The sequence below is a fragment of the Hibiscus syriacus genome, unplaced genomic scaffold, assembly GCF_006381635.1.
Source record: "Hibiscus syriacus cultivar Baekdansim isolate YM2019G1 unplaced genomic scaffold, ASM638163v2 tig00110187_pilon, whole genome shotgun sequence".
Taxonomy (NCBI): domain Eukaryota; kingdom Viridiplantae; phylum Streptophyta; class Magnoliopsida; order Malvales; family Malvaceae; genus Hibiscus; species Hibiscus syriacus.
The window spans coordinates 691,686-708,268 of record NW_024062618.1 but is presented as its reverse complement, the minus strand read 5'-3'; the positions used below and the strand labels follow the sequence as shown (position 1 = coordinate 708,268).

General features: G+C 35.0%; 2 protein-coding genes and 2 pseudogenes across 3 annotated transcripts; 3 read left to right on the top strand and 1 right to left on the bottom strand.

Moving 5' to 3' along the window:
* Positions 1–2,273: 2,273 nt before the first annotated feature.
* On the bottom strand, positions 2,274–4,033 carry LOC120217331 (annotated as a pseudogene).
* Positions 4,030–4,953, top strand: LOC120217556 (annotated as a pseudogene).
* A 2,095-nt stretch (positions 4,954–7,048) lies between these two features.
* On the top strand, positions 7,049–12,601 carry LOC120217554 (SNF2 domain-containing protein CLASSY 1-like). 2 transcript variants are annotated; one of them, XM_039214641.1, is made up of 7 exons: positions 7,049–7,184; positions 7,720–7,781; positions 8,145–8,392; positions 8,467–9,900; positions 9,994–10,131; positions 10,259–12,210; positions 12,330–12,601. In XM_039214641.1, exons 2-6 carry the CDS (start codon positions 7,733–7,735, stop codon positions 12,173–12,175), a joined length of 3,786 nt encoding a protein of 1,261 aa, XP_039070572.1. In that variant the 5' UTR covers positions 7,049–7,184; positions 7,720–7,732; the 3' UTR covers positions 12,176–12,210; positions 12,330–12,601. The 2 variants fall into 2 exon arrangements, with proteins under 2 accessions (XP_039070572.1, XP_039070573.1); XM_039214642.1 differs by having other exon boundaries at positions 7,083–7,184; positions 7,700–7,781.
* A 1,657-nt stretch (positions 12,602–14,258) lies between these two features.
* LOC120217555 (abscisic acid receptor PYL4-like) lies at positions 14,259–15,004 on the top strand. Its single transcript, XM_039214643.1, has one exon. It carries the CDS (start codon positions 14,379–14,381, stop codon positions 14,991–14,993), a length of 615 nt encoding a protein of 204 aa, XP_039070574.1. The 5' UTR covers positions 14,259–14,378; the 3' UTR covers positions 14,994–15,004.
* The last annotated feature ends 1,579 nt before the right edge of the window (positions 15,005–16,583 follow it).

Here is a 16,583-nt window from a genome sequence, read left to right as displayed (position 1 = left end):
GAGAAACTTTTAACATATTAATACTTATAAATTTCTCTCAATTATTTTCTTTGGATATTGTTTGATTGAAAATACCATACCGACAGATGCTATCTATAGTGCTAATTTTAATTTAATTAACATAAAATTTTAATACTTTAAATTTCAAATTAGATTAATTCATTTCATTTATGAATGAATTTTTATTCCTATAATTGTATCAAAATTATTATTATTATTATTATTATTATTATTATTATTTATCAAAACAATTGATTATTATGATTGTGATTTGTCTAATTTTTTAAAATATTTTTAAATGTTAAAAATAATATTTTAATAATTCAAAATTTCATATATTAGAGGTGAAATGCAGACTTTATTATCCAACCAATTTGTAATTGAATACTTTGACCCCAAAAAAAATTCACCAAACAAACTAATTTAAATTATATTAGGAAAAGGTACCCAAAAGGATTGAATGCACCAGCTCACCAGAGCTGTTTTGTAATGCAATTCACACACTGCTAACTAGAAAGAGGAGCTAATTGAAGGAGCGTCTTAAATTTTCATTGACAACTTACATGTTTAGGCAAAACCTAAAACTTAGAAACGTTTTCTTCTCCTCCTAGTTCGTTCCATTGTCGATGTTTAAGGTTCGTAAATGTTTTTGTTAAGATAAATATTCTTTAGAGTACAATGTATCTTACCATTGCATCCAATACTTAAGAGTGTATTCAAATCACGAAGTGTAAGACTACTTGAAAATAAGATTACGGAAAACAGTCCTTTGAAACTTTATTATAATCAAAATTAGTTAGATGGTCATAAAACAGTTGAGAGAACATTCTCTGTGACAAAAGTTTAATGTGCACTCTGTCGTACATTGCTAGCGAATGCAAACCAAGTTTCATATTTGTCTTCCCTATTTCGTTAGTAACCAACAAATTAGCAGTGAAAACTTGACAAGTTTGGTTGTTTTATAATTTAGGCGACCAAACGAAATAAAGTTGGAGAATTTGGTCTGAAATCGCCTGGGGTTGACATCAGTTGGTTATTCATAAGCACCTGTCAATGTAAGAAACTGTCACTGTCAAAATAGTTTAACAACAAATAAGCAACTGAAGAATATGTCTTAGGAAAGAAGGAAAAAAATCATTTATGTTGAAGATTTAGCTTTGTTAGTTTAAGTGACAATGGTTAGTCTCTTTTGATATAAGCATTCATCTCTTAATCACCTAACCTAAAAAGAACCCCATCATTTATCGTAATTAACTCACAACAAGTAATAGGTACAGCTAATTGTTGGTGTAGTAATTGAAGTAAATATCGGAATATAAAGTATAAATATAAAAATATTGTTTACAGAGATTGGATGTACGATCGTACGTTTAAGAAATTTTGTTTAAAGAGAAGTCTGTTATAATATTCTTAGTACAAGAGATAGATTAACCTTAACTTAGTTCCACACTAATCGTAGGTGCTCTCTATATAATATTTTTTTCACCTATTATTTAATCTCTTGCTGATAACAAAGTAAACAACACTCGTAAAACACATACAAACAATATTTAATCTAAACCCTACTCGAAAATACAAGACTATTTATAACGGCAGCACATGACCTTGTAAATGAGTAGTTTGGAAGGAAATAAAATATCCAAGATATGCTTTAAATTTTGAGATTTTTTATCCCTTAAAATAGCTGGTCAAAGAAGAAATGTTCATAAAATAAAGATGACTTATCGAACAAGTAATCTCTAAGAAGTAATTTTGACTTTTCAAACAAGTTTTCTCGGAGAACAAGACTCTCTATCATCAATGTTTATCTCCGTAAGAATCTTCATCAAAGCGTATTAAATCTATCTTTGTTTGATTGAATAAGGAATTCACTCAAATAAATAAACTATGATATACTCGTTTTAAAATTTTAGAATTCTAAACTAATAAGGATTTTATGAAATAAACTTTATCTTATTCTATGAACCTCTGTTTATAGAGGGCTGTCGATGTTGGTTGAAGGGTGACAGTGAGTATAGTGATGCTTGCATTGGATAAAGAATCGTACAGATTTTCAAGAGGTTGACTGTATGATGGTGTTTTCTCCAATTTTCATTATGAATAGGGGTTATATAGATAGGGACGGTAGCAGAATTTTATGTTAGGGGGCGAATGTATAAAATTGTAGTATATCTCTGCAATTAATGAATAATCTGAATTGTTTTATCGACAATATCAAGAGAAATGAACAAAGCTGAATTCCAAAAGTAAAGGCTTCAAAATTACCATTAATGTGTTTTTTGTAATGAAAGAATACAACTATTGAAAGAAAACAATGTAGCAGCGGATGGAACTAGTTCCCAAATGCAGGGGAAAATAACCATGAATTTGTATGCCACTATTCAAATCACCAACAAATAGAAATACTAAAAAATTGAATTCTGTGTTAACATATAGGCAAATCTGGCGGAAGTGGTTGGATTGTCTGTAGTTCTCCGACTCCATTCTCAACAAGGAATGCCTTTGCCAAACCCCAATTGATATGAACATCCAGGTGATAGTGCTTTAGCCACACTCCTGTTATTACCAAAACAAAAACAAAATTAATGATTTCATCAAAGCAAGACTGGTTTTTTAATGATGTTTTTACCTGGATTATCAGCTACGAATCTAATGACTGCCCATCCATTAACCGGAACTCCCACTGTGTTCCTCAATGGCGGATCAACAAGATTGAATTTTGATGCGTCTGTTTTAGGATTGAAGTTCCTGAAACCTTCTGCTATGATATAGAAATCGTATCCATGAAGATGAATCGGGTGATTCTCTGGTGTCACAATGCTTGTCTTGTATCACGATTTGTACAACTCGGTTCCTTGAACCGGTTGAAAGAGCAATCGGCTCACGTTTCCGGTGGAATCGAATTTCAGCGGAGGAGTTCCTGGGAAATCTTGGGTGAACACCCCTGGAATTCCTTGTCGGTGAGCTTGTAACAATGAGAAGTTCCGTGGGAGAACGAAGGAGACATTGTTCATGCTAGCTGTGAAACTTGTACCGTTCTGTCCTTGACAATGATGCTTGCGGAAATTCGGTGGGCAGTTGTTGAGTACGAGACTGATTGTGAAGAACAGGTTTTTGTCGATATCGGTTGGGACTTCGACCTTTTCTCGACTTCTAAAGCTTTGGCTGAAGGCTGTGACAGTGTTGGTGTCATTGTAGGCTGTTAGAGAAGGCATAATTGGAGTGGCTGCCTTGCATTTTTTGGTATTGCAGGAAACCGATTTGTATTCAAGAATGACGGTGGTGGTCGTGTTGTCGAATGGTGCATTTTGCGCACTTTTGTATGCTCGAGCCGCCATGTAATATCGAGACGGTTTCTGATCACCTCGGATCAGAACATCAGTGGTCTGGCCAGGTCCTAACATGAGGACAGAAGTGGTAAAGGGTTTGGTATAGGAAGCATCAGCACCAAAACAGTGAGCTTATGATTTGCGACTTTGAAGAAAAGTGGTTGGTTCAAGACGGCATTGATGCTCGGAGGAGATTGGTCTCGCCGGAGTCGATGGGAACTATTGTAGTCTCTGTAAAAATATTGGGAATTCAAGTTTGAATTTCAGTTATTACGGTTAACACTCATTTTTAAGCAAGGGGATTAAGGAAATTACCTTTGGAGGAGCATTTATAGAGATCACCAGGTTGACCATTGATGGTATATGCGTCAGAGACATTTGGAGCTGCCCCTGTTCCTGTTGCTTCCCTCACTACATCAATGGGGTTAGCATCCCACCATTCACCTAATCATAATCATCAAAAGTATATAACATTTCAGTTTGATCATCATACTCATAGTTTAAAAGGAGTTGCAGATGCTAAGATGCCTTTTACCGAGAAGGATTGGTGTTTCACGTTTCAGCATAGGGAAAGGGTGGGATTCACTGTCTCTGGGACGGATGATAAGAGCTCCATAAACGGTGGCTCTAAGCCAAGAACTGTGAGCATGCCACCACAATGTTCCTTCTTGGCCTTGAACACGACCACCACCATCATTCTTGAATACAAATCGGTTTCCTGCAATACCAAAAAAAAGCAAGGCAGCCACTCCAATTATGCCTTCTTTACCAGCCTACAATGACACCAACACTGTCACAGCCTTCAGCCAAAGCTTTAGAAGTCGAGAAAAGGTCGAAGTCCCAACCAATATCGACGAAAACCTGCTCTTTACAATCGGTCTCGGACTCAACAACTGGCCACCGAATTTCCTCAAGCGTCATTGTCAAGAACCGAACGGTACACGTTTCACAGCTAGCATGAACAATGTCTCGTTCGTTCTCCCACGGAACTTCTCATTGTTACAAGCTCACCGACAAGGAATTCCAGGGGTGTTCACCCAAGATTTCCCAGGAACTCCTCCGCTGAAATTCGATTCCACCGGAAACGTGAGCCGATCGCTCTTTCAACCGGTTCAAGGAACCAAGTTGTACAAATCGTGATACAAGACACAAGCATTGTGACACCAGAGAATCACCCGATTCATCTTCATGGATACGATTTCTATATCATAGCAGAAGGTTTCGGGAACTTCAATCCTAAAACAGACACATCAAAATTCAATCTTGTTGATCCGCCATTGAGGAACACAGTGGGAGTTCCGGTGAATGGATGGGCAGTCATCAGATTCGTAGCTGATAATCCAGGTAAAAACATCATTAAAAAACCAGTCTTTCATTGATGAAATCATTAATTTTGTTTTTGTTTTGGCAATAACAGGAGTGTGGCTAACGCACTGTCACCTGGATGTTCATATCAATTGGGGTTTGGCAAAGGCATTCCTTGTTGAGAATGGAGTCGGAGAACTACAGACAATCCAACCGCCGCCACCAGATTTGCCTATATGTTAACACAGAATACATCATCATCACCAAAAACACTATAATTAGTGCAAATCATAAGCCCGACAAGATGGATTAATTGCAAAATTTTCTTTCTATAGTTGTATTCTTTCATTACAGTCTTTACAGAACATTCATGGTAATTTTGAAGCCTTTCTTTTTGGTATTCAGCCTTGTTTGTTTCTTTTGATACTGTTGTTAGAACAAAGATGATGAAGATTTGGAAGGTTAGTGAGTCAATATGGACAGGGACGGAATCAAAATAACAGCTCAAGAATAAAATATAAATTAACAATAAAAAGTAGGGGCAAAATAAAAATGATTTAAAATTTGAGGGTCCAACTATATATATATTCCTTTATATAATAGGGTGTAACAAAATGGAATTCTTACATCAGAAATGTTGTAAGTTGAAGAATAACAACAGGAACGCAATCTTAAGATATTTATTCTGCAGTTTTGGCTCTTACACCTATTCTTATTTTGTCAGTGAAATTATCCAAAGAATTTTGCTTTAACTAAAAAACAATTATGACGTGACGTTATAATGATTATTTATTGATACGGGTTCTTTTAATTATTAATACTTATGATTAATCAGAAAAAAGTTATTCTATTAGGTTTAAATGTTTATTTTAGTTTATTTATTACAAAAATATTTTAATTTTGTATTTGAAAATTTATTTTTTGTCTAAAAATTTGAAATTATTGTTAACTGATGTGAATATTTTTTAATCTCTTTCAATTTTAAATTTAAATAAACTAATATTTTAAAATATTTTTCTAATACTTTTTAAGTACGTATGAAATTTTAATAAAAACTCATTTTTATTCTAAGTTTAAATTTTGTTGTATTCATTTATTATAATATTATAATTACAAAATAAAAATATAAAAGTAAATTAGAATATTTAGTTAAAAATATACGCTGAGTTTTCTTAGAATTTTTAGATTTAAAGAAAGAGTTAGAGTTATATATGTATATATATATATATATAGAAGTCACTAATTTATTAAAAAGGAGAAAATATTTAAAAATACAATAAAATATAATTATGACATATTCCTATAATAATTTATACAAAAAACTAGCCACTTGAGATTATACAAGAAAAATGTTAAAATTTCAATAAAAAAAACTCGAACAAAAGTATATATGAACATATATGATTGTATCGACAAACGAACCACAATAAGATATCAAAGTATTAAAAGATCACTGATAATAATAAATCAAAGTCGAGTGTCGTGAGAATATTATTTTTGAACACAAATATCACATCCAAATTTAATCCAAGAATCAGCACGAAGATTGGTGTCCTCACGTGACAAACAAAGAAGGAAAATATCAAACAATTTAATAGTTTATTGGGATATTATTGTGACATTGTGGCGTAATGTATTGCCTATTACGATGTTATGTAATAGTTATAAATCGAACAAATCATGATGTGATTTTCTCATCATATAATGTTGATATTATGTTAAGTAATTTTCAAAACTGTTATAATGTCACCGTTATATTATATTATGTGATGATCCTAATTTAACACTATTTTAACTAATATAGATGAGTTCACATGCAGATAGCATTCACTAGTGCATCACTTGTAGTTGAATAACCCGCAATTTCCCCACTAACTTACCATTAGATTGACCAAGTTCAACAATGGTTAAACTAAAATAAAACGGTTAAAGTCATCATCCTTATCATTTTTGTAAGAATCAGAGGAAAAATGCAAACTTTTTCAATAATGAGAAGAAAGAAAGGTAAAAGATATTCCCAGTAAATTCAGCTTCAGTCACTGCAGTTATAATTTTTCATCCTACACGAGCTTCTGACCTACCTTGATGTAAAAAAATCCCATTTTTAATCAGCAAAATCCAGCACTTTTGGTGGTGGACCCTAAATATTATGCAAAGAAAACTCAACTACCAATGATGGTCAATCACCGCCGTCCATTCACAAAACCGTCATCCCCCATTAATACCCTCTTCTTCTTTCCTTATTTACCAAACTTACCATCCTTGCCTGCTACGTGCAGGGGCCACCTCTTTAACTTTTTGAGGTCATGTAAATTGCCAACATAAAGTCATTTACACAGAACCCCAGATTTTCAGACATATATTTTATTTATAGAACTCTTCGCCCCCACTCTCCTTGTCTATCTTTTCATCTCTCTCCCCCTTTTTTTCTCTCTCTTTCTTTCGGTGTTTCCATTCACTCATTTCTGTTCCTCACTTCATCCTGTGTTAAATAGTTGCAGTAATCTCTTTGGAATCTGATTTTGTTTAACACCCAGATTCAGTTTTCAGGTAAATGTTAACTTCAAGGTCTCATTTTTCTCCATTGATCTTCATGTTTTAAGCTATATTCAGTTCATTTGATCATCTCGAAGAGGGCTTCTTTGTGTTCATAGTGTTTATAGCAACAGTTTTGGAATTGAAATTTTGGTAAAACTTGAATTCAACCATGCATGAAATGGAGGGTTGTGTTTCTGTCAATCGTATAATCCACTTTTTATGGTAAAGTCTGATATTTCTTTTGCAGTTTTTTTTTCAACCCCCTTTCCTTGTCTGTGAAAATTATGTAGATTTTTACTTTATAGGGAAATATATCATTGATCCTGCTGTTTTTTTTTCAGGTAAAGTGAAACATTTACTGTCTACTAATACTAGTTTTACTGGAATTTTCATGGCATTCTTAACCTTGAAAGATGTTTGTTAGATTATTACTATTTCTATCAGTGTACTTTTTGCACTTCTTTTCCATGTAACCATGAGTTTGATTGTTGTTGGATGAGCTTCAAAATGGCTGGTTTTTAATAAAGTTTTGCAGATATACGTGATTGACTGATAACACAATGAGGAAAAGGCATTTATATTACCCGGAGCATTCGTTCGATGAATATCGTAAGCATTATTACCTCCTAACAATCAGCGTTTTCGGGTTCGAATCAGAACTCATCAGGTTTCACCAGCTTGTGTAGTTGAGTTATTTATCATGCATATTAGGTATATATTTGTGACATTTTGCTAGTAATGAAGGGGGATAGCCACTTAGTTTACGCTTGAAAGATCGAAAAAGGTCTGTATATGGAAGATCGATCCGTCCCGATCATTGAAGTAAATAATGATCTTCAAATGGTTGAAATTTTTACTTTGTTTAGAAGATCGATTCATCTTCATCTTGTCTCAACATGTTACATAATGGTACTGTCATTTCTCTCCACTGTTCTGTTTTTGTATTACCCTATTGATTTACTCCTGTGACAGCTTTCGAGGTCTTCATCGGAGACTCATGGCAAGCTGTGGAACTCATACGAATTAAGAAGGGATACATGACTCTACATATTATAGATGATCGATATTTGATCGAGAAGAAACCGTTCGCTGATTTTCGTGTTAGGTCTCGTAAGGCAACTTTGCCCGATTGCACTTGCTTCTTGAGGCCTGGTATTGATATATGCATCCTTTCCTGCCTAGAGCAGACAGAGAGTCAAGATGAAGAGACTCCGGAGCCTGTAAGACATACTTTCTTGCTTTTTTTAACATAGATGATTTCGGTTTCGATCTAATGATTTTGTTTCTGTTTTAGGTGTTGGTTGATGCTAAAATAAGTTCCATCGAGAGGAAGCCTCACGATTCCGAATGCTCATGCCAGTTCTACATAAACTTCTATGTTAACCGTGCTCCTCTCGGTTCCGAGAAAGGGGCTGTTAGCACAGGGACTAAAGTGGTAGGAATTGATCAGATTCGTATCCTACAAAAGCTCGAAAAACATCCTTGTGATGATCAGCACTATAGATGGAATGTCTCGGAGGACTGCTCGACACTGAAAAAAACTAAGATATTTTTGGGGAAATTCTCATCCGACATGTCGTGGCTGCTTGTTATGTCTGTTTTGAAGCAGATTGCATTCAATGTCAAGTCCGTGCAGAACAAGATTGTCTATCAAATTCTAGCTGAAGATGATGAGAATCCCTCGAGATATAATAATTATCTTCAGGCAGTAAATATCAAATCAGAGAATGGTATTTCTGTTTCCAATGTGGTCCAATTCGACCCCCTCGAAAATAATGGAGCCGGTGCAGCTTTTACTGCCGATGAGACCAAACAATGGTCGGTTTATGATGCTATGAACTTGCGACGCTCTAAACGCAGGTTTGTCCAACCGGAGCGTTTCGTTGGTCATGATGGTCCTCCAGGGACAGAGACTACATTTTATCTAACAGCTGCACATAGAATAAACATCCGCAGAGAAGAGGAAGATGAGCAAGATGCAGATATGGATTTGCCGATATCACACTTGTTATGCATGAATGCGAGTCCTTCGGAAGAACTTACCCTGTCTGAAACACGAGACGTCACATCGAACAATAATAATACACCAAAGGAGGTAATATCAGATGTGACTACTTCTAAGAAATCAAGTGGAAAACGTCGAGGGAGACCTCGTGCAACCAATCGGAGTAACCATCAGAATGATCTTGCTATAGTTCCTGTGTCTTCCGAAACCGATGCTCTAGCCTCTGGAAACTTTCATGTCCTGAGACGCCCAACAAGTTTATCGGAAGAGATCAAGGAACTCTCTACGTATTATTATAAAATGAAACGCTGCCGTGCGAACAAGCAGAAGAAAATTCCTGCTGTAGACTATATGGATGGTGAAAATGTGTGGAAGGGAAGACATCAACCAACTAAAGTACAGAGTAAAAGTTATCTATCTGCTCAAACACGAATGTATGATTTCGATGAACCGAAAACTTACAAACAGACAACTCTAAGTGTTGGTGCATACAATAAACTTATAAATTCATATATGAAGAATATTGATTCTACTTCCATAAAAGATGAGTCGCACGTTATTGACCGGTGGAATCAGTTTAAGGAAGCAAAAATCGCAGAAACGAGTAGAAAAACAGAACCAGAACAACCACAGGTTGAAGAGGAGGAAGAAATGTCGGAAAACGAAATGTTGTGGAGAGAAATGGAACTATGTATGGCATCAACTTACTTTGACGATGATGAGGTAGAGTTTTTCCAAACTTCTTATGGATTAAATTCTTGCTTTATGTGATAATCTGTTGATGCATATGTGCCTTTATAATTGAATGATTCTCAGGCTAGAGTATCAGCCGAGTCTCTTCGGAAAGCTAGTGAAAGTTGTCAGCATGAATTCAAGTTGGACGACGAAGTCGGGGTTCTATGTCGTATCTGTGGCTTTGTTAGCACTGAAATAAAACATGTTTCTGCACCATTTGTAAGTTTGAAACTCAAGACCGCAGCCTGTTCCAGTTACTGCTTTTTCTTTCGTCTCCTATGACTCCATTGTCTATATTTTTTTATTGCTCTACCAGATGTGTGATAGAATGTTCTCCATTTTCTAGCTTGAACGTAAAAGCTGGATAGCAGCAGACGGTAAAACGTGCTACGAAGATGAGCCGGAGCATAAAGCAGATGAAGAAGAGAGCTTGAATCTTTTCTGCAATTACTCGTCTGTAGGAACACCATTATCCGACGAAAGTGATAATGTATGGGCGCTGATCCCCGAACTTAGAAATAAGTTACACTTTCACCAGAAAAGGGCCTTTGAATTCCTATGGCTAAATATCGCAGGTTCTTTGATACCTCAACTTATGGAACCATCCTCGAAGAAAACGGGCGGCTGTGTAGTTTCTCATACACCGGGATCCGGTAAGACTTTTCTCATTATCGCATTCCTTACCAGCTACTTGAAATTATTCCCGGGAAAGAGGCCTTTGGTACTTGCTCCGAAGACAACTCTATATACTTGGTATAAGGAATTCATCAAGTGGGAAATCCCTGTACCGGTTCATTTAATTCATGGCCGTAGAAGTTATCGAGTCTTCAAGAATAACTCGATGAAGTTTCACGGAGTACCGAGACCTAGTCAAGATGTTATGCATGTTTTGGATTGTCTCGACAAAATACAGAAGTGGCATGCTCAACCGAGTGTTCTTGTCATGGGCTACACTTCGTTCTTGACGTTAATGCGAGAAGATGCAAAGTTCGAGTACCGAAAATTCATGGCTAAGGTGCTGCGTGAAAGTCCGGGGCTCCTGGTATTGGATGAGGGGCACAACCCAAGAAGTACTAAATCGAGATTGAGAAAGGTTTTGATGAAAGTCGAGACAGATCTGAGGATATTGCTTTCGGGTACATTATTTCAGAACAACTTCTGTGAATATTTTAACACCCTGTGCCTCGCAAGACCGAAATTTGTGCATGAAATTTTGAGGCAATTAGATTCGAAATACAAGAAAAAGAAGCGGTTCGACAAAGCTCGCTATTTGTTAGAAAACCGAGCAAGAAAATTCTTCCTAGACAAAATTGCTAGGAAGATTGATGCTAGTGTCGGAGATGAGAGGCTGCAAGGTCTTAACATGTTGAGGAACATCACAAACAGATTCATCGACGTGTATGAAGGCGGGAATTTCGACTGCCTCCCCGGTCTACAGATTTACACCCTGATGATGAACTCAACGGACATACAACGTGAGATTTTGGTAAAACTCCACAAAATAATGTCCACATATACTGGCTACCCATTGGAATTGGAACTTCTGATAACACTCGCTTCGATACATCCTAGTCTGGTCCGGACTTCAAACTGTAGTGCCAAATTTTTCAGTCCAGAAGAGTTGATGCAGCTTGAGACGATGAAGTTTGATTTCAGAAAAGGTTCCAAGGTCATGTTCGTTTTGAACCTTGTTTATCGAATCATTAAGAACGAAAAGGTTCTCATCTTCTGCCACAATATCGCCCCCATTAATTTGCTCGCGGATATGTTCGAGAGAATCTTCCGGTGGCGGAAGGGTAGAGAAATATTAGTCCTTACAGGAGACTTGGAGCTATTCGAGAGAGGAAGAGTGATGGACAAGTTCGAGGAACCAAGCGGTGCTTCAAGGGTACTAATCGCTTCGATTAACGCATGTGCCGAAGGCATTAGTTTGACAGCCGCATCACGGGTGATCTTATTGGATTCGGAATGGAACCCTTCCAAGACAAAGCAGGCTATTGCACGGGCTTTTCGCCCTGGTCAGCAAAAGGTTGTTTATGTGTATCAGCTATTGGCAACTGGAACACTCGAAGAGGACAAGTACCGTCGGACCACATGGAAAGAGTGGGTATCGAGCATGATATTTAGCGAAGCGTTCGTGGAAGATCCGTCTCAGTGGCAAGCAGAAAAGATCGAAGACGATGTATTGAGGGAGATAGTAGCAGAGGACAAAGTTAAATCATTCCATATGATCATGAAAAACGAAAAGGCTTCGACAGGTTGACGATCATAGCCTAGCTTCCCTCCACAGTAATAACTGTAAGAAACTGTCATTTTTATTAAAAAAAATTGTCGTCGAGTCCCCGTTAGGATCATTAAACTAATTCTGCAGCTTAACATTGTCTTTGGTTTTTACGTGTTTTCGTATTCGCGGACAGGAACTCTAAAGAGGAGGAACTCGAACCTCGACTCTTTAAGGAGAGACCAACAGGTAGGGCCAAAGTTGGATTGTTCTCTCTTCTGCTTGCTTGTATTATGTTTTCTGCAATGGACCATTATCATTGTGCTCTCTACAGGTAACAACTTGTAAAATGACAATGATCTTCCTGCTTTCTCATAATTCCCCTCTTCCGTCGAAGATATTTATGTTGCTTCGATATTCATGTCCGAGACATGAATACGGTATGCGATATGATCCTCCGAATACATGGAAAAATATTGGAACAAATGATTTCATTTCGGAATTATATATGATGCTTACGAGTTTATCAAAGCCATTATCATTCTGCAAAGTAGTACACACATATCTTTCTTTATATTTCCCATAAATTAACTGCCAAAACCATGACCTCAACGATTAAAAATTCGTATTTAAAAATGTCGATTTCATCCTAAATATTCCGGTTTTAACTCGGCTGATTAATGCATGCGTATGGTATTTGTTGATAAATCATTGCCTTATCTAATTTATTAATTCTACAAATACCATCTTTCTTTTTTATGTTAGGTTTAGGTTTTCTTTGTTCTGACAGTGCATGAAGACTTCAAATTTTTGAAGAAAAAAAAATAATTTAAGTTCTTGAATTTTTTGCACCGATTGAGTTTATGTATTTTAAAATTTTATGAAATTATTCTTTTGACTTACATTGATTGCTAAATTTAATATTTTTTTAATATACATTAGAAAATGTAACTTTTTATTGTTTCAAAAGTTTGAAGATGACTTTTTGGTCTTAAAGTCAAAGTTTTGAAAATGAAAAAAATTAATAGAATGTTCAAATAGGATAACACAAAATTAATAAAAAAAATAAACCTATATATACACATGCGTCGAAGAAAATCAGTATATATAAATGCAAAACTCTCTCTCCTAAGTGACATTATTGACGAATTAATTAATGAAAGAAAATCGACTTTCAGAACAATTAAAACGATTCAATATATATAGGGACGGGTCTACTTTCGGCATGAGAGGGGCCCTACCCTTTAATTTCTTTGGTTTAATGACAGTTTTAGTCCCTATTAGTTTAAATCTTATTCAATTTATGTCTTGTCCCTTAAATTTTATATTTAAATGTTTAATTCTTGATTTCGTATGTGTGTGTGTATATATATATGATGCACATTGGTTGAAGCAAATTGCTTAATTATTACTATGAACAAGTCTTAATCTTCTGCAAAAATTATATTGCATTAAAAAATAGTTTATTTTATTTTATTAGATTTGAAAATTAAATATGAATAGTCACTTTTTACTTCAGTTATTATCATTATTGTTGTAATATTTTAGGGCTTGTAAATTTGAATATATTTAAATATATAATATTTAATTTAAGGAAATTATGATAGTTTAAATATTTAATTTTAAAATGTAATTTAATATTCAATTTTTTGTACATTTAAATACGTGAACTTGAATATAAAGTTTGGTTCGATACTTAATTTTTTGGGGGTACAATTATGTATATCAACTTGAGTTTTTAATTTAAATTGATGCCTGAAATTCATTTTTATCTAAATTAATACTTACGATAAATGATTTATTTGGATTTTAAACTTAAATTTAAGTGCCAATTTAAATCTAAAAGTTAATTACAAATATTTGATTAAAAAATAAATATTAAATTATACTGTAAAATAAAATTCAAGTATCAAATATATATATATATATTGACCTTGATAAAAATAATAATATCAACATTCAACAACCAATGACAACAACCCAAAATTTTAATTAATTTAAAAGGAAAATAAATAAGAAAATGTGTGGAATCTTATAGTTTGAATAAAATCTTCCTAGACTAACTCCAAAGAAGCTGCAACTTGTCGATCCACTTGCAGTGTCCGGCGTAAGCCTATTTGGTTATTAAGAAAATACCCAAGAAAATCCTCAAAACCCTCCCTTTTTGATCTTATCGTATATATTCAAAACATGTTCTTCATTCCAATGCCACATCTTTCACCCTCAGATTAAGCCACCAACAACAATGCCTTCCTCTCTGCAGCTCCACCGCACCGCCGCCCCAGTCGACAGTTGTCACCACCAGAAACAACCTCAACCCGCTACAAGCTTTTTCCCTCTCCCCACCGGTGTCTCCTTTCCCGACATGGTCTCCGCTTACCATATTCACAACTCGGGTTCCGACCAGTGTTGCTCCGCCGTGGTTCAATCTATAAACGCCCCCGTGGAAACCGTCCGGTCGGTGGTTCGCCGTTTCGATAACCCTCAGGCTTACAAACACTTCCTCAAGAGTTGTCACGTCATCGTCGCTGACGGCAACGTAGGCAGCCTCCGTGAAGTCCACGTGATATCGGGTCTCCCCGCCGCCTTCAGTACCGAAAGACTCGAGATCCTCGACGATGAACATCACGTGCTTAGTTTTAGCGTCGTCGGCGGTGTTCATAGGTTGAACAATTACAGGTCTGTCACCAGTCTACACGCTTCAAACAAAGGTAACGGGACAGTTGTCATCGAGTCATTCGTCGTTGATATACCGCCTGGTAATACTAGAGAAGATGCATGCACTTTCGTTGATACTATTGTACGTTGCAACCTTCAATCTTTGGCTCAAATAGCTGAAAATATGGAAGCAAAAAAATAATCATCATCCCTATAATTATTTTGTTTTTAAATTAATTCTCTCGATCCCCTTTTTTTAAATATTAAATTCATCTGTGAATGACAACACATAAAATATCTGTTAGTAAAACTTTCGTATCAACATTCAGTGTTCGAAATAGAATCATGAAATTACCATACTGGTGTCAATGATCTAATGTAATATTTGTTTTTTTTTCTACTCCATTTTCTTTTATGTGAAGATTTTGTTCTGGTGAACACAGTCAATTTTATGTAATTATGAATGTATTTCCTTCTTTGTTTCAACGGAGAAATGCTTTTATTCTTGTGGTTGTTGTCATTTCCATTTGGTCAGTCAAAAAGTTATATAGATATTTATCTTTCCTTTATATCTCACCATGTTAAGTTTATGACTACGTTACATCATCAGTCATTAAATTTTAAGTTGTTTAATTTTAATTATAACATTAAATTTTAGCATGCATTTCAATTATGATATTGGGTCCTTAAATCGTTAATTAGCTATTAGATTTTTCGAGAACTCTAGAGAATATTAATCAAAGAGCTCCAATTTTATTTGATAGCAGTTGCACCAATTTATATGCATGAAGTCATGCATTACACGCCAGTAACAAACCTTACAGATGTTCATCCCCTACTAACAAACTAATAATTCCATACGGCACGCAATGACACGTAATAACCAGCTCCTGACAAACCACATGCTTCCTCTATACGTTAACATTAACGATGTAATGATATACTTGTTTCTTCTTTCTTTTTTCTACATGAGATTATCAACTCCTTTGACATCGACATTTACGACAAGATTTGTATCAAAACGGTGATATTTCACTCTTTTATTTTAGATTGGATTTTTTATAAAATTCACTTAAAATTTCTAAAGGTTTGATGTTCTAATGCCCTTATCTCTTTCTGCGACCTTTCGATGGAGTTAGTTTATAGATATATTATCCGAATTCTTGAAAGAATGTTTCTCACTTTGGATTTTTTAACAAACGTTTCAAAATCCTTAGATATGAGAAAGCCCACAAACCCCCAAAATGATGATTTTTTTATGTTTGATTTGTGAGTTTTAAATATATAATTTAGGAAAACTAAATCAATAAAGTTATAGAAGATGAATTCATCGGTGACCACGATGGTCATAAAAGACGTCGGAGAACGACCATTTATGACCATTGCTAACAATTGGTGAAAATCCCACTTTTTATGAAGAAGACGATGAGTGGAATAAAAATTATTTTTTAATTTCCAAATCATCCCATACCAACTTCCACGTCAACGCCAAACTATCATGTCACCCAACTATTAATGGTTTAATGGCCCAATGTCTCAATTGAAATGTAAACAAAAATTTAGTACTAAAATTGAAGCATTTTAAAGTTTAACACTAAAATTGATACACAACTTAAAGTTTAGTGACTAATGGTGTAGTTTACCCTAAATTTAATATTTTTTATAGTATTCTCTTGAAATCTATAATCCACCCTACAAGAAAAGAGGTTAAACAATCATATATTTAGAAAATATAAAATCAATTAATATATTTTTTTCAAAATTAAAATTTTACATATAAATTCAATAATTT

Excerpts from the sequence above, each read along its gene's own strand:
- LOC120217554 (XM_039214641.1), top strand. The coding sequence starts at position 7,733 with ATGAGGAAAAGGCATTTATATTACCCGGAGCATTCGTTCGATGAATAT. Across the intron at positions 7,782-8,144 it reads GCATTCGTTCGATGAATATC|CTTTCGAGGTCTTCATCGGA; the intron begins GTAAGCATTATT and ends CTCCTGTGACAG. Across the intron at positions 9,901-9,993 it reads CTTACTTTGACGATGATGAG|GCTAGAGTATCAGCCGAGTC; the intron begins GTAGAGTTTTTC and ends AATGATTCTCAG.
- LOC120217555 (XM_039214643.1), top strand. The coding sequence starts at position 14,379 with ATGCCTTCCTCTCTGCAGCTCCACCGCACCGCCGCCCCAGTCGACAGT.